This window comes from Hyla sarda, chromosome 4 (genome assembly GCF_029499605.1).
Source record: "Hyla sarda isolate aHylSar1 chromosome 4, aHylSar1.hap1, whole genome shotgun sequence".
Classification (NCBI taxonomy): Eukaryota; Metazoa; Chordata; class Amphibia; order Anura; family Hylidae; genus Hyla; species Hyla sarda.
In genome coordinates this window covers 303,737,396-303,762,793 of record NC_079192.1, presented here as the reverse complement: position 1 = coordinate 303,762,793, position 25,398 = coordinate 303,737,396, and the positions used below count along the sequence as shown (strand labels likewise).

Here is a 25,398-nt window from a genome sequence, read left to right as displayed (position 1 = left end):
CCCCAGAATCAGGCCACAATACAATACAGACCCCAGAATCACCACCCACCACAATGCAGACCCCAGAATCACCACCCACCACAATACAGACCCCCGAATCACCACCCACCACAATACAGACCCCCGAATCACAACCCACCACAATACAGACCCCAGAATTACCACCCACCACAATACAGACCCCAGAATCACCACCCACCATAATAAAGACCCCAGAATCACCACCCACCATAACACAGACCCCAGAATCACCACCCACCATAACACAGATCCCAAAATCACCACCCACCATAATACAGACCCCAGAATCACCACCCACCATAATACAGACCCCAGATTCAACACCCACCATATAACAGACTCCAGAATCAGACCCCACCATAATACAGACCTCAGAATCACCACCCACCATAACACAGACCCCAGAATCACCACCCACCATAATACAGACCCAGAATCACCACCCACCATAATACAGACCCCAGAATCACCGCCCACCACAATACAGACCTTTACATAATACAGACCCAAGGATCAGACCCCAGTCGTGTTGAGCAATAATATACATACAGTTCCAATAACTAACTCACAATTCACGTCTTTTACGGTCAGCAGCGTCCTCTTTCCTTCTGTTCTCCATCTGGCTCAGACCACCATGACGACTTCTTCCAGCCAAAACCCATCACTGCAGCATCTGCAAGACAAACATCTTAGTTTCTGTATTTTTCCAGAGCACTCCCCAGAAGTGCAGAATTTGGTGGAGTTTATTCCATTTTAAACAGCATTACAGAGCAGGCTACGTTTCAGCAACCTGTCTTCGCCTTTATCAAGTATGAGAAGCAACGTTGCCTGCTCTGTAACGCTGTTTGGAATGGAATAAACTGCACTGAATTCTGCACTTTATACTTTGGTGAGCTACGATTTTCCTTGGATATAGGTAGGTAGGTAGCCAAGTAGGTAAGTAGCTATGCAGGTAGGTAAGTAGATATGGAGGTTCATAGGTGGGTAGCAAGGTAGGTAAATGGGTAGCTATATATGTATGTAGGTACTTAGGTTGCTATGTAGGTAGCCAGGTGGCTAAGTAGGTGGGTATGTAACCAGGAAATTAATAAGGTAGTTAGCCAGGCAGGTAATTGTGTAGGTAGCCAGGTAGGGAAGTAGCCAGTTCTCCTTCACATCCAAATCATCCTCCCCCTCCCAGTCACCTGCACCCCCCTTCCCCTGCACCCCCTTCCCCCGCATCCCCATCACGTGCACCCCCATCATCACTTTGCACCCCCCTAGCATCACTTACACCCCCCTCATCATCATCACTTTGCACCCCCCTCATCTTCATCACTTTGCACCCCCCTCATCTTCATCACTGTGCAACCCCCCCATCATCATCATTTTGCACTCCCCCTCATCATCACATTGCACACCTCTCGCCTCATCATCACTCTGCACCCCCCTCATCTTCATCACTTTGCAACCCCCCATCATCATTTTGCACTCCACCTCATCATTATCATCACTTTGCACACCTCTCGCCTCATCATCACTCTGCACCCCCCTCCATCATCACTTTGCACACACTGCCTCCCCTCATCATCACTTTGCACACACTGCCTCCCCTCATCATCACTTTGCACACACTGCCTCCCCTCATCATCACTTTGCACACCCCGCCTCCCCTCATCACTTTGCACATCCCGCCTCCCCTCATCACTTTGCACCCCCCCCTCCCCTCATCACTTTGCACCCCCCCCCCTCCCCTCATCACTTTGCACCCCCCCCCTCCCCTCATCACTCTGAACCCCCCTCCCCTCATCACTCTGAACCCCCCTCCCCTCATCATCATCACTCTGAACCCCCCTCCACTCATCATCATCACATCATCACTCTGTACCCCCATCATCATCATCACTTTGCACCCCCCTCCCCTCATCATCATCATTCTGTACCCCCCCTCCCCTCATCATCACTCTATAGCCTCCCCTCTCCTCATCATCATCATCACTCTGCACCCCCCTCAATATCACCTTGCCTCCCCTGCTCAGATTCCAGGATGATAAAAAAAAAACTAAAAACTTTTACTCACCTATTTCCCACGCAGGCTTTCCTCGGCAGCACAAGCTGGCTGCGATCTTCTCCCGCTACAGTGCAGGCGCCGATGAGTGACATCATCGGCGCCTGCACTGCGTGGGGCAGAGGTCACAGGTCTCTTCTCAGTGAAGCCGCAGGTCCTGCAGCTCACACTGAGAGGAGGCTTAAGCTGTGTGTGCGCGCATGCTCACACAGCTGAAAGCGGCTCTCGCTAGCCTGGGGATCCGGGACAAGTGTCCTGGATCCCCATTAGCGGAGTGACTGCCACTCCGCACGGAGCCCCCGGTGCCACTCAAAAGCCGACCCCTGGTTTAGAGCGTTGTGTGCAGCGCCCATGCTCGTGACGTCTTGGTCACGCCCCCACAATGCAAATCTATAGGAGGGGACGAGACTGCCGCCACGCCCCCTCCCATTGACTTGCATTGAGGGGGCATGGCCGTGACATCACGAGCCTCCGCCCCGCATCGCCAGTCATCCGGCATGGAGTGAAGTCCGCTCAGTGCACCGAGGTCTGGGGTTCTGCAGCCAAGATGTCTGGGGACCCCCCCGATCAGACATCTTGGGATAAGATGTCTAGCGGCGGAGGACCCCTTTAAGCAAGCCTTGGATAACAGAGAAATAAATAAAATGGTAGAATGTATAAATGGGCAGTTTGATAATGTTCATGTTAGTTTAACAAAATTAGAACACTATCCACAGGTATGCTAGTGTAAAAAAAAAAAAAGTACACTGTCCTCGCACAGGACCCTCACTGGCCTGTGTCCATCCCTGGTTATTTGTGTCTATTACATATGCTCTGGAAACTCACTTTCTTTAAACTATTTTGTTAATAGCAAACAGTCTGACAATGCAAGCACATGGCATCCTGTACGTTTGCCCCGTATTTCTGTTAAATGACAAAGCTCTAATAAGCTCGCAATGTCATTCACAACATTTTGCTGTAAAATTTACAAATTAAAACACACACTGACGTGACCTTTCATGTACTTTTTACTTGACATTGTTTTACCATATCTGGAAGGATGTAGATGGTAGAGTTAAAAATCCAGACAAAGCATTGTCACGCAATTTACAATCTGCTCTGTGCAATTAGAAAAAAAAAATAATAATAATACAAAAAAATACAAACTTTTACATTAACAAGAAGCTGCTCCTTGGAAACTTGATTCACCTTCTAGAAGATGGCAGCTTTAACTCAGTGCAACGAATCATAACGATTTAGAATTATAAAAACAAAAAAACAGCTTTGCTTTGCAGCTCACAGAACTGCCAGCGCTGCATACCCATCTCATAAGGGTAACAGGCAGATTCGTTGCATCCTTCTTTGCCAAGACAGCAAAATGACATGTTCATCTGTTTTGATCTTTCTTAAGACCATTTATGGTTTTTATATTGGACAACATTTTAAGGCCTTAGCATCATTCACTGCATCTAGTAAAATGTCTCTGTTCAGCCAGGCCTCCACCACAGACACGCTTGTACGAAGCTTCCTGGTTCTAACCTGTATATCTTTTAAGTGTATCACTGCCTGAATAGGCTTATCCATTTCCTGGGAATATCTAGTTTTCTACCTAGTACTAATAGCTTTACTAACGCTCAACTGTTGTAGCTGAGAGTGGAGGGTTACCACTAGAAAAACTATACAATATTTTACTTCTTGTATATGACGTAGCCAGATGGTTAAGGGACCTATGGCATTGAATAGATCTTAATGGATACAGCATTGAAGTGACTACGCTACTGTTCTATGCGAAACAGCACTCTCTTTGTATCCAAGCTCACAGGAAGACTTAATGCAAGTGAAAAATATAGGGCTTAAGAGCGCTGGGCCACCCCAGAGTACTATTTTCTTTGCTGGTCTTCAGAGAAAGGACTTCCTCCCACTATAGCTATTAGTGGAGCGTGCTGCAAAAGGATCCAATGGAACATTATGGTGCTTATCTCCATTAGCTCAACCTTTTACCTGCCACATCTCTAGGTTATGCAGCTAGAGAAAGTAAAACTGATGATATCAAGGCAATAAGTTCTGTTTAAATATAGTCATCCTCCACAGGTTCTCCATTGACATCACAGTAATGGATAAATATGGCAACAACTCGTTGGAAAACTCCCTTTTTCATCTGCCGTAGCTCTGATATCTCTTCACCGATTGTTTCCATACAAATGTCTGCCGAAAGCTGCCCTTTCCTCCTTGGTGCATATATTGTAGCTGGTAATAAAAAGAAACAAAAAAGGATATCAATGTGCAAATAAACACAGTCAAAGCCTCATGTTAAAAGGGGGTTTCCCCAAGATAACAACGTAGATGGGTGATAAGTATCAGATTGATTGCTATCCTAGTACTAGAACTCCAAGAGAATGGGGGTTTCTTGTGATTAATTTTCTATGTAACTGATGGAGGTATCAGAGTGCAATACTCTCCCATCTTTGGCACTCCCATAGTTTCAGTCACAAGGGGTAAAAGGAACCCCATTCTCTTAATTTGTGGAGTCCCAGAAAATAGACCCCCAACCGATCAACTACTTATCTATCTCCTGTGGGTAGATCATAAGTTTTAATAATTGCATAACCCCCTAAACCACTCTGGCTTTGTCTTCGTAAATATGTGTATTCTCCATGAAAAACTTCTGGAAAATATTTTCTTATAGCTCTGTGTTGTGCCAGTCACCTGGTATTTTATATAGAAATATATGACTAAATAGCAAACTGGGTGTTGACAGTTGCACTAACACTAGAGAGGCCACATGCCTTTTTTAACGAATGGATGTAAGTACTATGTACATACAATGTCTTTGAAGGCTTACACAAAAGTACAAATTTCAGGGAGTCTATTCTTGGTTAATTTATGTATTTTAATTATTAAAATGTATGTTAACTTTAAAAAACCAATTGAAATGTAAAAAGGTTGCTCAGTTTTTAGCACTTTTGCCTTGCAGCGCTGGGTTCCTGGGTTCAAGGCCCACCAAGGACAACATCTGCAACAAGTTTATAGATTCTCCCCATATGTTTAGGTTTCCCAGAGGTACTCTGGTTTTCTCCCCCACACATAAAATTTGTTGGTAGGTTAAAGAAAAACTCCCATTTATAAAAAATTAGGATAGGGGATATTATATATATTTATTTCTTTTTTTTTATAAATGGGCGTTCTCTTTTTTTTTCCTGGTATTTGACAGGTACGTTTTAAGTTAAAGGGGTAATCCTGAGAAATCTGAAGCATGCAAAAATGTAATGCAACTCTGAAATACATTACAAACTGTAACTTGGGATCTGTACAAGATAATGCAATGTAATTTTACAAAGCTTTTTGCTTGCCTGGACATTTTTTATTCAACGTACTTTTTTCATCATCCTCAAAGTCATATCTTGCATAGCTGTTTGGTTCAGCAGTTCTAAGTGAGCGTAACCAGGGAAAGTCTGTGATCATTGAGTACGGGGCACCATCCACAACACCTGGAAAATAATTAGTAGAGTTAGTTAGGATCGAAACTCCATATACAGTGATGATAGAGAGGTATCTACTTCCTGTAGTTACCTTCATAAACAAGTATTTGCTCTCCCTTTGGGGGAAATCTAAATGACTCAAGTTACGCTATATTCCTTTTTTGCAGCAGCCAGAAAATATTGGCTCTCGCTTGCAAACTGAGCTGTTTGCTGGAGGTGCATCTAATCCCCTATTAATGGGTATATCCAGAAAAATAGAAGAACTGATGGTGGTAGAAAAAGGTAAAATAAAACATGTACTCACCTGCTACCGATCCCCTGCTGGTGTTGTTCCAACTGTGCCTGTCCCTGCTATCAGCACTTTCTGCTCTACATTCCAACACACAGGAAAACCAAACACTTAGCAGGTCACCACTGAGGCCAGTGATTGGCTGAGAGGGCATTTAATATGTGTCAGGGCACAGGACAAGAAGCTTTGAGCAGCAGGACCAGCACTATTGGATTGACAGTAGAACCAGCTCAGAGAATTAGCAGGAGAGCATGTTTTCTTTTAAAAAGTACCTGTCACCAAATAAACTTTTCTAAACTAACTCAGTCTATGTTCCCTAACTACTCCTAACACACCTCCCACCCTTAACAAAAAAAATATTCAGAGTTTTAACCCCTTAAGGTGCAATTTTGCACCTTAAATTCCATATTATCGCTTATTTTTTGCGCCACCAATACTACTTTGCAGTGACAGTCATTTTACCAAGAAATCCACGGCAAAACGTGGGAAAAGGGGGTGATTCTTACTTTTATTAGGGAAGGGGTTAAATGATCTTTATAAAATATTTTTTCACACTTTTTTTTTCAATGTTAAAGCCCCCTCCAGTGGCTATAGCACTGCACACACTGATCTGCTACACATATCACTGCCATGCATTACCATGGCAATGATCAATGTTATTGGCGGTCGATTGCTCAAGCCTGGATTTGAGGCTCGAAGCAATCAATCGCCGATCAGACATGCCGGAGGCAGGTAAGGCACCCTTTGCTCGTGTTCTAGCTGATCGGAACATCGCGATTTCACCAGGAGGGTCCCGATTAGCCCAACTGAGCTGCTAGGAGTGTATTTTTGTTACTTTAGACGCAGCAATCAACTTTGAACTCCACGTCTAAAGGGTTAAAAGCGCACAGCACAACGATCGGTGCAGCATGCTATTAGCCCAAGGTCTCGGCTTTCATTAGCCGCCGGGACCGACCCGCTATGACGTGGGGTCACGGCGTGACCCCGTGTTATAGACCTGGACCGTGCACAGGGTTAAAAAGCTCTGTATCATACCTTGATTCTTGCTCACATAGTGCAATCTCCCAGCAGGAGAAAGTGGGTGTTTCCCAGCAGGAATGACATCACTGAGGCCTGCTGGGGGACCACTTCCACCCTCACATTGTTGCAGTGCTGTGATGAATAGAAGACCTCAGGCTCTGTGCATGTTTCAGTGAGGCTCTGTGCATGTTTCAGTGAGGCTCTTTGCAGCTTTCAATGAGACTCTTTGCAGCCTTCGATGAGGCTCTGTGCAGCGGTATATCAAGCTCAGTGCAGAGAAGCACTTTGAGCTTGGTCTCCTGCCAGGCCAGGAGGAGACTAAACTCACTGTATTAATTGTGGCAGGGAACCGAACACAGGCACCTAGAGGCCGTTTTTTCTGTAACATTTTAAACGTTACATTTTAAACATTTATGTTGATAATTTTAAAAGCAAGTGAATGGGAAAGTGTCTTCTAATTACACAAGGAACACTTTATTAAAAGTTTTATTTGCTGACAGGTATTCTTTAATGTTTGCAGATAACCCATTAAAGGGAGTGTTTGAAGGGCTAATTACCTTCTAGGGTGTAAATGTCTCTGCCCCAGGGATACTTTGTATATTTCTTTACATCTTCTTCCGTGCGAGTGGCCTCAGGAAAGAATTCGTACTTAATGAGCTCTCTGAAGAGAAAATATCAGAAAAGATTTGAAGTCTAGGAAGCTTTGCAGCCTAATAGTTTCAAGGGTAAAACAAAAGACTTTATTACTGTGACTATGTAAAACATTTTAATCTAAGTTTGTGGGGCAGATAGATAGTATATGTAACAGTTGGGCACACCTAGATTCAACGTTTAATGTGTGCTTCAGCCCATCAGACTACGGTAAGTGGCAATTGACCATAGGAGGTGGATGTGCAGGAACAGAGTTAGGAAAAAAGGGACTTCTAGAAGGGTGTTTCTCCACAATGGACTACCCAGCCATTACACCACCGATTAAATTAGCATCAGCAAAATATCAAGAAGAAATTTCTATTGCACGGTCCTTAACGACATTGAACCAATCATCATCCACAAGCCTCAGACCCAAACCGCATCACACCAATTGACTAGGTAAGAGATGATGCTAGCAACTGGTTCGAAACCTTAAAGCACCTCAACATTTTTGGAATAGAAAAACTGTCCACTATAGTCCCTAATGGACTTAATGAAATCACTGAGGTGTTCAACTAAAAGTCTTTATTTACTGTATTAATCTATCATCTGCTCGGCAGTGATTTATTTATCCACTTTGAGCTGTACTTTATCATCTGATTACCACGTGACTTATTTACTAATTTTTACCTGCACTTCTATACTTTTATATCATTATCACGCTGGAGTCCAACGCGTGTTGGGATTCACAGCGGGTCCCAGTCCTATGTCTTTCGCACAGCCACAGCAATCATACTCAGTTCTGTAACACCACGCACCACAGTCTTTAATAGCCTTCGTGTATTTGCATAGTCACCAGATATTTATTTCCCACCATTAGTCTGTTTTTTTCCAGCCTTGGTTGGCTATAGTGCCTATACTGCTCCCTCTGGTCATTGCCATTACAGCAATCACGTTCTTGCTATGGCGTTTCCACTACATGCTGCAGGTATCATCATCTTCTATTCCTGTTTATTTTGTTAAGCTGTTTTCAATCTACTAAGGGTCTATTTTAATTATACTTTTGGTCATATTTATATAGTTGTGTATATACTTTTAAATATATCTTTTATGAAGCCTCTGTAAAGGATTTTTTCTTCAACACAGCTTTAAATTTTGCACATAAACTTAGCATAATGTTTTTTGCTTTAGTTTTGTGTGTTTTTATTGTATAGGCATTCCTTTCCTTACAAGGTATTATATATTATGCATTTTAAGTCCTTAATTCACCTTATGCTGCCGTTGGTCTGTTCAGTGACCTGGAACGGATTAGTCCTTGTGTTATGTAAGCATTCACTGTTCAATTCCTTGTATTACGCCTGACGAAGAGCCTGATTTGGTCTGGAAATGCTGTCTGTGTGTTGCACTTTATTACTAATAAATTCTGCTTGAAATTCGGACCTATACTCATTGTGGAGATGTGCCAATCTAGAAGTCCTTTTTTCCCCTGTGTTCCTGCACGTCCACCTATTGTTGCAATTATCAGACTGACCCAAGCCACTGGAAGCCAGACGGACAACGAGGCGTTTGACCACATTATCTTTCACGCTCATAAAAGGTGTTGTGCTCTTAGCATAACACCCATAGGTAAGAAGCCATTTTTACTTCCTATTGCATTTTGATACCCCTGCAGTCTTCACGAGATGTGCACCTGTTTTTTGTCTCTTTTCAGTTGGCCATAGGAGGCTTAAAGGAGTGCTCGGAACTGTCCAGAGCAGGAGAGGTTTGCTATGGGGATTTACTCCTGCTCTGGACAGCTCCTGACATGGACAGAGGTGTCAGCAGAGAGCACTGTGGTCAGACTGATAAGAAATTCAAAAAGAAAATTCAAAAAGAAAATAACTTCCTCTGTAGTATACAGCAGCTGGAAGGGTTAAGATTTATTTTAAGAGAAATCATTTACAAATCTGTTTAACTTCCTGGCACCAGTTGACTTAAAAAAAATGGTTTCCATCTGTGTACCCCTTTAAATGGTATTGCAAAGAGAAAATTTGACATTCATAAGTGGCCAGAGTGGTCGTATAACAAAAATCCTGTACTCACTTGACGTTAATGCACGGCGGTGCTGTTCCAATCCTGTCGAATCTGCAGCTCAGGGTTATCTTTGTCTCCTTTCTTTTTTTCCGGACACGTAAATGCCGACTCAGTACAGAGTCGGTCATTAGCTGAGGTGGCTCACTGCTGAGTGGGCATTTCCTGCTTGTCACACAGAGACCAGAAAGCCCTGAGCAGCAGGACCAACAGCGCCAAAATCCGAAATTTCCAAATACCCCTTCAAACTTCACTATAATTTAAAAATGGATTTGACATGTCACTCAAACATGTCAAATGCTTTTATGACAGCGGTCTCAGGAGCTAGTTATAAGCCAAGGAGATTTGCATGCCTCACTCCTGGCAGTCAATCAAATCTGACCTGCGAAGGCTGATGAATTTTTCTGGAAATATTCTGGAAGTGTTCAGACTATATTACTGACTAAAAGTATGTTTTTCCTAAACAAAAGATCTTCTGTCTAAACTATTGGTTGAAAGTTCCAAAACACAACCCACCCGGTCGCAGCTTTGTGTGCTAAATAAAATACGCTGCGGATACGGCATGTGTGATGGCACTGTGTGTTTATGGCACTATGTGCCGCTCACCTCTCGTGCTTCGATCTGCAGCTCCTGATTCTGTTCACTCGAACAAGCGGTGGCTTCTATTGTGTCTATGGCTTCATTTCCCACCCTAAGCTTATACTCTAGTCAATAAGTTTTCCCACTCCGTTCCGGAGATCGAGGGGGGTCCCAGTGCCCTGACCCCTGGGGATTAGCTACTTATTCCCTATATTGTGGATGTGCGCAAAACAACCATTCTCTTACAGAACATACTATGATGCCATATCCAGCACTATTTACTGTATATAACAAAAGGATTATGGATTCCCAGGATCCTGTCAGTCCATGTTACATAGTTACATAGTTAGTACAGTCGAAAAAAACATACGTCCATCAAGTTCAACCAGGGAATTGAAGGGTAGGGGTGTGGTGGGATATTGGGGGAAGGGATGGGATTTTATATTTCTGCATAAGCATTAATGTTAATTTGTTCCAGGAATGTATCTAACCCTGTTTTAAATGTATTAATCGTTCCTGCTGTGACTAGTTCCTGAGGTAGACTGTTCCATAAATTCACAGTTCTTATGGTAAAGAAGGCGTGTCGTCCCTTGAGACTAAACCCTTTCTTCTCCAAACGGAGGGAGTGCCCCCTTGTCCTTTGAGGGGGCTTAACCTGGAACAGTTTTTCTCCATATGTTTTGCATGGGCCATTAATATATTTATAAACGTTTATCATATCCCCCCTTAAACGTCTCTTCTCAAGACTAAACAATTGTAACTCCTTTAATCGCTCCTCATAGCTAAGATGTTCCATGCCCCATATTAGTTTAGTCGCGCATCTCTGCACCCTTTCCAGCTCCGCAGTGTCCCTTTTATGGACAGGTGACCAAAACTGAACAGCATATTCCAGGTGAGGCCGTACCAATGCTTTATAAAGGGGGAGTATTATGTCCCTGTCCCTTGAGTCCATGCCTCTTGATACATGACAATATCCTGCTGGCTTTGGAAGCAGCAGCCTGACATTGCATGCTATTCTGTAGTCTGTGATCTACAAGTACACCCAGATCCTTCTCTACCAGTGACTCTGCCAGTTTAATCCCCCCTAAGACATACGACGCATGCAGGTTATTAGTACCCAGATGCATAACTTTACATTTATCCACATTGAACCTCATTTGCCAAGTGGATACCCAGACACAGTCTATTTATGTGTCATATGGCATGACATAGTCATAATAATTGGAGAAAGAAAAACATTTATATATTTCTGTGATATAATATATCTCTGTTTCTGTATCTATCAATCTACCCATCTACCATCTTTGGTTTTTAATCGCACAGTATACACATAGGGGGATAATGGGAAGGGTGTTTTTTCTATTTATCCACGCTTGCCTTAAAGGGGTACTCCGCTGCTCAGCGTTTGGAACAAACTGTTCCGAACGCTGGAGCCGGGAGCTTGTGACGCCATAGCCCCACCCCCTCATGACATCACACCATGCCCCCTCAATGCAGTCTATGGGAGGGGGCGTGAAAGCCATAACGCCTCCTCCCATAGACTTGCATTAAGGAGGCGGGGCATGACATCATGAGGGGGCGAGGCTATGACATCACGAGTTCCCGGCACCGGCTCCAGCGTTCGGTACAGTTTGTTCCAAACGCTGAGCAGCGGAGTACCCCTTTAACTTTAGTAGAATGAATGGTTTGGGTAGCTACTTTTGGTTCTGCCGTATTGTACCACAGGCCACGGTTTTTCTAACGCTGGTATAATAATCTGTATTCAGATGAAGCCCCTTACCCGAAAGGGAATGTAAATGCTACTAAACAATTTTCCTGGCTATAAAGTGGAAGGGGAATATTCAAGGCGCAATTTGTCCATCAAAAAATAGGAATGTGTGTGTAGCAAGACTCGCTCTCACACAACTTATACATTTTCATGCCAAAACGTGCTCGTTTCATAAGTACATATAAGCGGAAACTTAAACACCCCTAAAAAGTATAGCTTCTCAAATTTTGAATTTAAATAATTACCGTATATACTCGAGTATAAGCCGACCCGAGTATAAGCCGAGACCCCTAATTTCAACCCAAAATCACAGGGTGGGAAATACATCATCCCCCCCTGTCATCATCCAGACCCCCGTCATCATCCAGACCCGTCATTAACATCCTCATCATCATCATCATCCCCTTGTCATCATCCCACACATCCCCCCTTCATCATCCCCTTGTCATCATCCCACACATCCCCCCCTTCATCATCCCCTTGTCATCATCCCACACATCCCCCCTTCATCATCCCCTTGTCATCATCCCACACATCCCCCCTTCATCATCCCCTTGTCATCATCCCACACATCCCCCCTTCATCATCCCCTTGTCATCATCCCACACATCCCCCCTTCATCATCCCCTTGTCATCATCCCACACCCCCCTTCATCATCCCCCCCCCTCTTCATCATCCTCTTGTCATCATCCCCCCCCCCCCTTCATCATCCTCTTCTCATCATCCGCCCTCAGTGGTCTTCAACCTGCGGACCTCCAGAGGTTTCAAAACTACAACTCCCAGCAAGCCCGGGCAGCCACTGCGGCCTTCGACATCATCCAGCCCCCTCTCACCCCCTTTTAGTTCTGTACAGTACTCACCTCCGCTCGGCGCTGGTCCAGTCCTGCAGGCCTGTCCGGAGAGGAGGTGGTCCGGTGGGATAGTGGTTCCGGGCTGCTATCTTCACCGGGGGCGCCTCCTTTCCGCGCTTCCGGCCCGGAATAGAGGCGTTGCCTTGACAATGACGCAGAAGTACGTTGGCAATGAACGCACCTCTGCGTCGTTGTCAAGGCAACGTGACTATTCTGAGGCCGGGCCCGAAGCGCTTAGAAGAGGCCTCCCCGGTGAAGATAGCAGCCCGGAACCACTATCCCACCGGACCACCTCCTCTCCGGACAGCCCTGCAGGACCGGACCAGCGCCGAGCGGAGGTGAGTACTGTACAGAACTAAAGGGGGGTGAGAGGGGGCTGGATGATGTCGAAGGCCGCAGTGGTCTTCAACCTGCTGACCTCCGGAGGTTTCAAAACTACAACTCCCAGCAAGCCCGGACAACCGATGGCTGCCCGGGCTTGCTGGGAGTTGCAGTTTTGAAACCTCTGGAGGTCCGCAGGTTGAAGACCACTGCGGGTGGGGGAGCTCACTCGAGTATAAGCCGAGGGGGGTGTTTTCAGCACGAAAAATCGTGCTGAAAAACTCGGCTTATACTCGAGTATATACGGTAAGAATAAGTCTTATTTTAAAAAGCCGGTTGAAGTTTGAACATAACATCTCTGTATACAGGGGTGTTATAAAATTTCTTCGGACCAGTAGGACCTCAGAGTGGGATTTTTATGATCCTCATATTGAGGAGGCCGCCAAAATGTCAACATCTCTACCTCATCTTCAGGATGCCAAGTGTTCTGGCAAAACCGCCAAAAAAAAAAAAAATTATTTGCTGCATATTTTTTCCCCTTAATTCTTCAAACAAAAAAACAAAACTGCATGACTTGAAATGAGAAAAGTGCAGGGGGTAAAATGCCAGACAGAAAAATGGCAAAACTAAAACCAATAATTTTTGACGAAACGTCACAAAAACTACATCTTGGGAGTGCCAAATGAGAGGTCAGTTTTCTGTGGCTTTTTTCAGGTTAGAAAATAAAAATAAATAAGTTGTGTAGTAACAGTAATAGAAAGATACACCATATATACTCACTGATTGACGTTTGCTATAGTGTCCATCCAGCTCCGAACACGAACTTTATTTCTAACATTAGGAGGATTGCTAAATTCATGTATGATACAGATGTGATAGGGGTATGGACCACTGAATATTTTTCTCTCTAATGTCAAGGTGTCTACCTGTTTAGAGAACAAAGAAAATGAAAACAAAGAAATACAATCTGTTACTTAATGATGACTGTCAGGCTGATTTTACTAATTCAAAGCTAAGCTGATGTAAGACTGAGCATTTTCAAAGAATTCCCATATCAAATTATTTTTACTATTCATACACCATTCCTTTAATAGGACATCCTAAAAGAAAAATACATTATTTTAAAAGTGTTTATTTCCCTTTCCTCTTACTTTGACAGATAAACTTACTTGCTGCATGGGGCGCAGATAGATTATGCGATTTCTCTCAGGGGGCATCCTAAGGATTTGGTCAAGTACTTGTTCCATGTTAAGTTTCTTACATTGCGCATAATCGAAGCGATTGACAATTGGAGCATTCTCCACCTTTAAGTGTTTCAGCACACGACATCGTGTTGCTGGAAAAAGAAAAAAAAATTATAACTCAATTTTTTAAACTTACCATACACAAATTCAGTAACTGTATGCACTCATACAAAATATGAGACATTGGGGGAGATTTATCAAAACCTGTTCAGAGGAAAAGTTGCTGAGTTGCCCAAAGCAACCAACCAGATCACTTCTTTCATTTTTCACAGGCCTTTTCAAAAAAATGAAAGAAGCAATCAGATTGGTTGTTATGGGCAACTCAGCAACTTTAACTCTGGACAGGTTTTGATAAATCTCCCCCATTATCACAAATGGACAAAATAAAGTACCAATTATAACACTAGAACTAATATAAAATGCAATAGTACAAATTAAAAAAAAAGCTATATAGTTACAATATACAACACAGTCCATTATGCATAAATATAAAGTGCAATGGTGCTATACCACAAGTATCTCAAATATATATATATATATATATGTCCACACACATCTTCCTATGTCCAATAGTAATCTGAAATAAACTAACCATGGATGAACATCATTTTGGGGCAGTCCTTAAGAACCAAATCTGTAATACCACAGTTCGTTAGGGTAATACCCACAAGATTTTTAGATTTAAGGTTCAAAACCTAGGGGAAAAAAAAAAAAAATAGTTCAATAGACTACATAACACACCAAATTTCAAAAAATTCTGAATATATAAAATATATGGACCAATTAACTCTGCCCCTTAGTGTAATGCATATAAATATAAACACAAAACATTTTTAAATGCATCAGAGATCAGCAACCATGACATATAGTAAGTATATAGAAGATGTTTTTTTTTCATACTAATTTCTAATTCTGTTTATTATAACAGGTTTTCTTTTATGAACTTAATTAGTATACAGATACCTCAGGGCTCACTGCACAGGTTTTCTTCTTATGTCACTCGAAAATCTGGTGACCTCATTGAAGGTGGGGGGGGGGAGCATCCTTTGATCAGGACTTACTTTACAGAAGCTGCTGGCCTTTAGGATGATGGCTCTAACAGCTGTGCCGTAAAACATGGCGACCATAAAATCGAAAGGTATAAAGTTCCCTGAAAGCACAAATTTGCTCTATCTGGCTAAGATCCAAGATGGCGACTGCGAACATTTTGCCAAGTTCTTGACAGACTTGAAAAACGAGAAGGCCCATGCCGGAATGGGCTCAATAGCATCCATACAGAGGGTGTTTTCCTTTAATTTTTATTATGGGAGGGGTTTTATTTATATTCTTAAAATTATTTTATTTAACCCCTTAAATGGGCACTGTCAGAGCCAAAAACTTTTTTTATGTTGGTACTGATGAAAATTAAAGACCTTTTGAAATATGATAATTTACAAAATATTGAATATTTAATACAGAAAATGGACAAGATTTATCAAAACATGTTCAGAGAAAGTTGCTGAGTTGCCCATAGCAACCAATCAGACCCCTTCTTTAATTTCTCAGAGGCCTTTTCCAAAAATGAAAGCAGCAATCTGATTGGTTGCTATGTGAAACTCAGAAAAGTTTCCTCTGCACAAGTTTTGATAAATCTCCCTAAATGGTTCCTGAAAATCCCACCACTAGGGGGTCCCCATACCTACTGGGACACTAGTCAGTCCTGCAGCAACATCAGCTTGTCCATGAGTCATGGACAAGGCTGCATGAGCAGACACACCAATCACCTCCCATCATCACAAAGGAGAGACATACCTTCCCCTGAGAGGATTTCTAACACTGTGAGCTAATAGAGGGATTTTTATTTATTTATTTTTTTAATAATAAATATAGGTGTTAGAGGGATAAAAAAAAAAAAAAAATAGAAGTACATGGTCAGGATTAGGTACTGAGTGATATATTAATATTTTTTTGTGAAATCTGACAGGTACGATTTAAGGCCACAGCCAACTTAAATTTGTTTTTACCTCCTCACCTTCTAAGAGTCATAACTATTTTTCCATCTTTATACCCATATGAGAGATTGTTTTTGCATAACCTATTGTACTTTGTACTGTGTGCATGTGTGGGTTTATCATAAGGTCATGAGGAGTTTAAAAAAAAAAAAAAAAGTACAGTACTTAAAAATGGTACATTCACATATAATAAGTCTGACTGATTTTACAGAGCAGATTTGCTGTAGGAAATCTACTTGGGATTTTGCTACCCACCAATGGTTCACAAAGAATCTGCAAGTGAGAGATTTGCTGTGGACCAAATAAAGTCAATGGGGGGGGGGGGGGGGGGTTGCTGAAGAGATTTATCAAAACCTGTGTAGAGGAAGAGTGGTGCAGTTGCCCATAGCAACCAAATTGCTTCTTTAATTTTTTGCAGGCCTCTAAAAAATGAAAGATACCTGATTGGTTGCTATGGGCAACTGGACTACTCTTGCTCTACACAGGTTTTGATAAATCTCCACCCATGTGTAGCAAAATTCCCTGTGTGAAATCTACGTGTGAATATACCCAGAGTTTGAAAACACAACATAAGGAAAAGGATTGCAAGGATGGAATCACAGTGCAATATGGTGAAATCACATGACAAACATCAAAAAGTGTCACTGTCATGTAAAGGAGTACTGTGGCCAAAATGAACATATCCCCTATCTACAGGACAGGGGATAAGTAGCTCATCACTGGAGCCCCCCGCGATCTCCTGAAAAGGACCCCGTCCCACACAGTCAGTTTAACAATCATTTTTATTAAAATTTTAGTACAAACAAGGCAATATACAAGCAATATTGTAAGAGGAACGCTTCTCTATGAAGTGATGGCATACACATATGTCATTAACAAACATACACGAGGACACTTTAACATGACTATGAACATACATGAGTCTAACATTGAGCGTTCACCCATCAATAAGTGAATACTTAAGCTCGGAAGTGAACACTTGTGATATGTGTATACCTCCCATGAATGTTTTTTGTATTACCTGATAAACAGTTAAACAAAACATGCCCATAGATGGACTAACATAGGTGTAACCAATGAAATTAAAGGAAAATTAAAGAAACTTAAAAAATAAAATATAAGGTATGTTGTCTTCCCATTGAGTATTGTTATCATATGATACAATATTGTCCCCAGTATACGCAAGTTATTTCAACTGACTAATGGGTACAAATTGGTATAGATGTCGAGTAGAAATATTTCCATGTGTTTCACAGTACATTCTAGAACTCTAGTTATATGAGAATAGTCATGGGGGTTTATATAGTCTTATCCAAGAATCCCATAATAAAGTGCATTTCTCTCTCTTGCCTTTTTGCCCAGCCAGGACCAATTCAAAAGTATAGTTATTTAATAGGGCATTTATCAGTTCTCCGATATGGGGAACATCCTTCGTTTTCCATTTGGAGGCTATCAATGATCTAAACATCAGACAAATATGAACAATTGGTATGTGAACATTCTTTGGAAAATTATCTATGCCTATAAGTAGTAAAAGTAGTTCATCATTAATTTGAGAATTTTGTGGGAGCAGTTTGAACAACATTTTTTTAACATCTGATATGAAGTGGGATATAATAGGACATGTAAGAAAAATGTGATTCTGGGGAATCATGATAGCGATGCGGCTGACATGTTACTAATTTCCCCGGCATGGGAACCGTGTGCCCTTGGGGGGAATCATGATAGCCAATTCCCTGGATTCCGCCCCGCGGGTGCACGGTCCCCATGGCGGGGAAGGGGTTACATACCAGCTGCAGCACTGATACAGGATATTCAGTACACTGTGAGCCGTGGGCGCAGGGCTGGCTGACAGTGGGAGGAGACATCCATCCTCCCGCTGTCATCTTATACTGTGAGCCACGGAACTCCTAACCAATCACAGAACAACAAAAATTCTATGAATATTCCTTACGGGGGTGTGGAAAAGGAGCAAAAGAATTTCAGGAGAAATAAAAACACCAAGGCCTGCAGCACAAACGTTTTGTCCACAACAGTGAACAAATATGGCCGCCAGTGTGGACAACAATCAAAAGCAACCAGAAAAACTACTGAACTTCCGTCACAGGAAAGAGATGAGTAAAAAGCAGATATGCTGTGGACAGATGTAGAACATGTGAATTACAAAAGTGCTCAACTCGCTACAAACATGCTAGATAATCATAAAGCTGTGGTACCGGAGTACCCCTTTAACCCCTTAAGGACCAAGGACGTACCGGTACGCCCTGGGTCCTTTTTCCTTTCTAAATTTTCCTGCATGAAGTTATGATTTTTTCCAGAAGTACGACAAAATCAAACCTATATAAGTAGGGTATCATTTTAATCTTATGGACCAATAGAATAAAGATAAGGTGTCATTTGTACCGAAAAATGTACTGCGTAGAAACGGAAGCCCCTAAAATTTACAAAATGAAGTTTTTCCTTCAATTTAGTTGCACAATGTTTTTTGTTTTTTTTTGCATTTCGTCATAGATTTTTGGGTAAAATGACTACTGTCATTACAAAGTAAAATTGGTGGCGCAAAGAATAAGCCATCATATGGATTTTTAGGTGCAAAATTGATTGAGTTATGATTTTTTTAAAGTAAGGTGGAAAAAATGAAAGTGCAAAAACGGAAAAACCTGTGGTCCTTAAGGGGTTACAATCCGAAAAGTATGGCAATTATTCATCAATAAAGGCAGAGAATGAAACCTAATACAGATTGATGTGTATAGTATTTATGGCAATAATTTTAGTTCACAATATTTTCTACAATTGACACACTATTTAATAAAATGACAATAAGATTTTAGCTATGTACTGTATACATATTGTAAACCTACCTGGACATGGTCATCTTCAATAACAGGGTCACTGGTGCTTGTAGATTTATCTGCTGTCCGTTTCCTCTTTACAGCTTTTCTGCTTTTTGGTGTGGATTCTTAAATTAAATACAGTTATACATTAAAACCAAAAATTTACTTTTGCGTAAGAGGTCCTGACAAGACAGAAGCTGTTAAGTCCTTTAGCAAAAAGTAAAATACAAAATACACTCACCCCCGTCAGAAATAAGAGACACCTGAGATAGCCTTGTTCTTGCTCTTGTGAGAGGCCTGTGTGGATTATGGCCTCCTTGCTGTAACCTGCTGCTTGCAGAAGACGCATTTATATCCACCCCTATACCTGAATTAGTCCTGTATGCTCCATTTTGTGGAGTCCTGAGAGTGTTTTCAGACTCCTCTCCTGAAGAGGAGTGACTAGTTGAAGGCTGTGGTATGTCATAACTCCCGCTGTTTCTCCTTTGTGATTTTTGTTCTTTGTTCACATTGTTGGAGCAATGAGGACATAATGCACTTGTCTCTTGTCCCTGAGCAGCACTGAGCACAAAATCCTCTGGTCTAGCACACGTACATGAACCTACTCCCTCCACAGAATCAGGACTCTCATTCAAAGGCTGATCAGTACCTATATTCTGGGGATCAGGGTCACTTGCATTTATAACACCACCTGCCGCATTCACTTCATTGGAGCAATCTTTTCCTTTGGTCCTGTCAGAGGGGTCACTGGCTGCCTTCATGTCAGCTTTGATCTGTTCACTTGTCACCTGGCACCCCTTTTCACAGCTACTTTCTTCACTTGGGGTAGTTTGCGGTGCTGGACTCTTGAATGCAGCACTGCACTTCTTTCGCAATGGCGTTTTACCTTTTCCACTTACAACTGGAAAGAGTGAAAATAAATAGTGTAAAATGATATACAAATATGTGGCTGATATCAATACTAATATGGAACCTCCAGCTGTCAGTGTTATTACTAAAAAGATTGCACCCAAAACAAAAAATAGTAGACACTCCTGAACATACAGAAATTTATAAAGTCAAGATCAAAGTACAGTGCCCATTCATTTTAGCTTTGTTCTCCTTGGGTAGCAGAGTAAGCAATATATGGATTCATAGAATCTATAAATTTATACATCACATCTTCAGAAGGGCCAAATAGAAGCAAAGGAGTAAATAGCTTCGCTAAATGCTTTTGTCTATCGGTTTTAGTAGAAGTAGAGGTCTCAGCACCTAGAGCCCACAAATCCAAACTTCTGACATCTCACAATGATGCGTCAAAAGTAGTATCTTTAAAAGTGCACCTGTCACGTCCTTACATGCCAACCTGGGGACCTGTCAGGTCTGCAGAAGACTGAGAATTAAAGGGGTATTCAACTGCCCCAGCGTTTGGAACATTTGTTTGGCAGCTGCCACCCCTCCCATAGACTTGTATTGAGGGAGCAAGGCGTCACAAGGGGCGTGGCCATGACGTCAAGACCCCTGCAGCCCCCCATTCGGAACAAAAGGTTCCAAACCCTGGGGCAGTGGAGTACCCCTTTAACATTAATCACCACGTGCCATAACTGCTATCATATTACAGAGAAGGGGGCACAGCAGGTCCAGTTACGCTCCGAGTCCCCTCCCAACTACAGCAGCATGATTGACAGCCTAAGTGCAGGGAGAATCAACTAGCTAAAACATGGAGGATTATTGGCAGAAAAATACCACCATTTTATTATTTCCTTTACTGAGGATTAACCCCTTAAGGACTCAGCCCATTTGGGCCTTAAGGTTTTTTTTTTTCAAATCTGACCAGTGTCACTTTATGCATTAATAACTCTGGGATGCTTTTACCTTTCATTCTGAGATTGTTTTTTTTGTGACATATTCTACTTTATGTTAGTGGTAAATTTTTGTTGATACTTGCATCATTTCTTTGTGAAAAATTCCAAAACTTCATGAAAAATTTGAAAATTTAGCATTTTTCTAAATTTGAAACTCTCTGTATGTAAGGAAAGTGGACATTCCAAATAAATTAATCAATATTCAGTCAATATTGATTGACATATACAATGGGGGAGATCAAAACCGGTCCAGAGGAAAAGTTGCTGAGTTGCCCATAGCAACCAATCAGATCGCTTCTTTCATTTTTCAGAGGCCTTTTCAAAAATGAAAGAAGTGATCTGATTGGTTGCTATGGGCAACTCAGCAACTTTTCCTCTGGACCAGTTTTGATACATCTCCCCCAATATGTCTACTTTGTGTGTGCATCATAAAGTTGGCATGTTTTTACTTATTGAAGACATTAGAGGGTTCAAAGTATAGCAGCAATTTACCAAATGTTCACAAATATGTCTACATCTGAATTTTTCATGGACCAGTTCAGTTTGGAAGTGAATTCAAGGGTCTTTATGTTAGAAATCCCCCATAAATGACCCCATTATGAAAATTGCACCCATCAAAGTATTCAAAGAGACATTCAGAAAGTTTGTTAACCCTTTAAGTGTTTCACAGGAATAGCTGCAAAGTGAAGGCAAAAATTCTAAATCAAGTGTTAAATGGAGAAAAAGACCAATTTGTAGCCCAATTTCTCCCGAGTATGGAAATACCTAATATGTGGATTTAAAGTGCTCTGCTGGCGAACTATAGGGCTCAGAAGGGAAGGATCTACAAAAAGAAATGTTGACATGGTTTTTGGGGGGCATGTCACATTTAGGAAGCCCCTATGGTGCCAGAACAGCAAAAAAATTCCACATGGCATACCATTTGGGAAACTACATCCCTCAAGGTACGTAACAAGGGTTACAGTGACCCTTAACTCCCCACAGGTGTTTGAAGAACTTTGGTTAAAGTTGGACTTGAAAATGAAAAATGTAATTTTTTATACTAAATTGCTGGTGTTACCCCAAATTTTTTCATTTTTACAAGGGGTAATAGGAGAAAAAGCCCCCCAAAATGTGTAGCCCAATTTCTCCTGAGTAAGGAAATACCCTATATGTGGATGCAAAGTGTTATGCTGGCGAACAACAGAGCTCAGAAAAGAAGGAGCAAAATTTGGCTTTTGGAGAGAGAATTTTGCTGAAATGGTTTTTGGGCGGCATGTTGCATTTAGAAAGCCCCCAAGGTGCCAGAACAGGGGAAAAAAAATAAAAAACACATGGCACACCATTTGGGAAACTACACCCCTCAAGGAACGTAACAAGGGGTACAGTGTGCCTTAACACCCCAACAGTTATTCCAAGATATTTTTAACAGTGGGCTCTGAATATTAAAAAATGTTTTTTATTTTTAGAGCCTACGGTTTCAAAAACCTTGGAATCCCCTTTGGGGTCTAAATGCTCACTGTACCCCTTCTTATTTTCCTTGAGGGGTGTCATTTCCAAAATGAGGTCACTTGTGGGGGTTTCCACTGTCTTTGCACAATGGGGGCCTTGCAAACACGACATGCCTCCATTCAAGCTCAATCCACTTTCCAAAAAGCCCAATGGTGGTCCTTTCCTTCTGAGACCTCTAGTACGTCAGCAGAGCACTTTACATCCACATATAGGGTTTTTCCATATTTGGGAGAAATAGTGTTTAAAATTTTGGGGGTCTTTTACTCTTTTTATCCCTTTTGAAAATGAAAAATTTGGGGCTACAGCAACAAGTTAGCATAAAAAGTTATTATTTTTTTTTTTTTCACCACCCCCTGTTCCAAAAAAGTTGTAGTTTTGCAATAGCTGGGGGCAACCTGATTGGGAAACACTGCCCTACTGTGTTGATCCAGAGGAAGGCAAAAAAAACCTTATGAGGCAGATGCCAATTTGCCCCATGCCAGGGGGAAAAAATTCCTTCCCGACTCCAAATATGGCAATCAGAATAAATCCCTGGATCAACGTTCTTGGGACTTTTTGGGGATTATTACAATGAGGGACTGTAATGTCCCTGCGTTGCCAATGCATCGGAAAAGCGCTGTACATAGCCGTGGTTCCAAGCTCATGTACAACATCACCAATGCATTGGAAAAGAACAAAAAAGTGGTGTACCACACCGCATCCAGGCTAGTGTACAATCCACTAAAATTTGGGGAAGAATATAAATGGGGTAAATCATAAATACTCCACAGACTTCTGGTACGCCTTGAAGCATTCTTTGATGCAGAGGCCTGGTTTTTCAGGACAGTTGTCACACTGGAAAATTGTGTCCTTCCTTTTCCCTTTTTTAGAACAAACTCTGCACCTTTTCTGGGACCGTCCTTTTTTTCCAGGGGACCTCTCCTAGAAAATGTTTCCCTGGTACGATATGCGGGCCTACAGTTTAAGAGGTATTCAGGCTCTCTCCTTCATGGTTTTCAAAGATCAGGGACTTGATCACTACCTCCTACAACTGCAGGAATGTCCCTGCAGTTGTAGGAGGTAATCAGGTTTGAGGACTGGTGTTGTGGCACCTTGTACAGTGACAGGGGAGCTGCCGTTACCGTGAATGGTCGTCAGCATAAGGACCTCCCTCTTATCCTTATATCTGACCAACAGCAGATTTTCACAAGTAAGGGCTCTGCTCCCACCCCTAGGGATCGGTGGGGGATATGTGGGGAGGCCTCTCAGATTTTTCCGCATAGTGCCACAAGCAGCAGTGGCTCTAGTGGAAAGGGACTTGAAGAGAGGGATGCTTGTATAAAAATTATCCACGTACAAGTGGTAACCTTTATCAAGCAGTGGGTACATCAGTTCCCACACAATTTTACCGCTAACTCACAGGATGGGGGGGCATTCTGAAAGTTCAATGCGGGAATCCTTCCCTTTGTAAACCCTAAATCTGTAAATGTACCCTGAGGTGCTCTCACAGAGCTTGTATACTTTCACTCCACACCTTGCCCTTTTACTGGGAATGCACTGGCGGAAATGGAGTCTCCCTTTGAAACTAATAAGGAATTCGTCAATAGCGATCTCCTTTTGGGGGATACACGCCTTTGTAAATGTATTACTGAAATGATCTATAACCGGCCTGATTTTGAACAGGCGGTCATATGCGGGATCTTTTCGGGACAGAATAAATCCCAGGATCAACGTTCTTGGGACTTTTTGGGGATTAACATCAACATAATGCAAACATTTGAGGACAGCCTCAAAGCGTGGCATGGCATGGCCATACTGTAGAGGGGGGTGTTATACAGAACATCCCCACTCCAGTATTTCCTAATGCTCAGCTTTTTTACTACCTATATGCAGCATGAGGCCCCAAAAAGTCCTCACCTCAGCTGCATTGATGGGGGTCCATCTGTCGGGCCTAGCCAAAAAAGGATTGGGATGCTGGGCCACAAACTGCTGGCCATACAAGTATGTTTGAGCCACCATCAAATTGACAAAGTCCTCACTGAAGAAAAACAAAGTCAATTTCAGTGAGGCCTGTGGTGTCAATTTGGAGTCCTGGGCAGCCAGCAAACCCAAGAATCAGTGGCGCATAATTGTCCGGAACTGGGGTCCAGACAGGGTCATCTGTAAGGGGGATAGTGCCGCTAGAATGGTGGACAGGGAAAAATTGTACGAGGGACAGGGCTACTAGTTTGGGGGGCCTGTCCCGGCATTGCCCGGCACAAGCTCCGCCGCCTTCTAGGGGGTTCATCTTCACTGGATGATGAGGAAGAGGAATAAAAGAGGAAGGTCGGGTCTCCCTCTTCCTCATCACTGGCGGATTCGCTGTTGGAGGCAAGCATGGCGTATGCCTCCTCCACCGAAAACATGGACCCACTAAGGGACATTAGAATTTTTTTGGGGGGGATGGGACCGGGGGGGGGGGGGTAAGTGTGCGTGTGTGTAAATGTAGAGTTTTCACTTACTTTATTTGTGAATAGCGTAAAGTGAAAAGTGTGATGTAGTGCTTTTGCAACAGTACAAAGGGTACGGTCAGGCCACACAGTGCAGAACTACGACTGGTGGCATGGACGGCAAACCGCAAAAAAAAAAAAAAAATGCAAAGAAAAAAAAAAAAACCTGCACCCCCCAAAAATATGGGGGCATGCTGGGGCAGCAAATTCTCTGATGGGTCACAGAGACCCACAGAGCAGTGTTGGTGCAGAACAGCCCTGCCTGCTAACTGTCCCTGCCTGCCCTACTGCTCACCCTCACTCGCCAATGATGCACTGCACAGTGAATACTGTCTCCACTGATAACCAGCGGTCTCCCGCCGGTAACTCGCTGCAGCAGAACACCTTCCCCGCTCTCTGCCCAGACTAGAGTGAGCGGGCAGATAGGGGAAGGAGGTATTCAAACTATGCAGAGCGCTGCAATTGGCTGGA

The 25,398-nt window shown here is 42.5% G+C and overlaps 1 protein-coding gene across 3 annotated transcripts in view; it reads right to left on the bottom strand.

Moving 5' to 3' along the window:
• Positions 1-3,122: 3,122 nt before the first annotated feature.
• FBXO38 (F-box protein 38) overlaps positions 3,123-25,398 on the bottom strand; it is a 70,626-nt gene continuing 48,350 nt past the window's right edge. For all 3 annotated transcript variants that reach the window (XM_056574733.1, XM_056574734.1, XM_056574735.1), the window contains 8 exons: positions 19,366-20,025; positions 19,152-19,249; positions 14,892-14,994; positions 14,225-14,391; positions 13,836-13,981; positions 7,393-7,496; positions 5,422-5,535; positions 3,123-4,294 (listed from right to left, as the gene is read on the bottom strand). In XM_056574733.1, the coding sequence (XP_056430708.1) occupies positions 4,116-4,294; positions 5,422-5,535; positions 7,393-7,496; positions 13,836-13,981; positions 14,225-14,391; positions 14,892-14,994; positions 19,152-19,249; positions 19,366-20,025 (1,571 nt within the window). In that variant the 3' untranslated portion in view covers positions 3,123-4,115. The remainder of the gene's footprint in view (positions 4,295-5,421; positions 5,536-7,392; positions 7,497-13,835; positions 13,982-14,224; positions 14,392-14,891; positions 14,995-19,151; positions 19,250-19,365; positions 20,026-25,398) is intronic.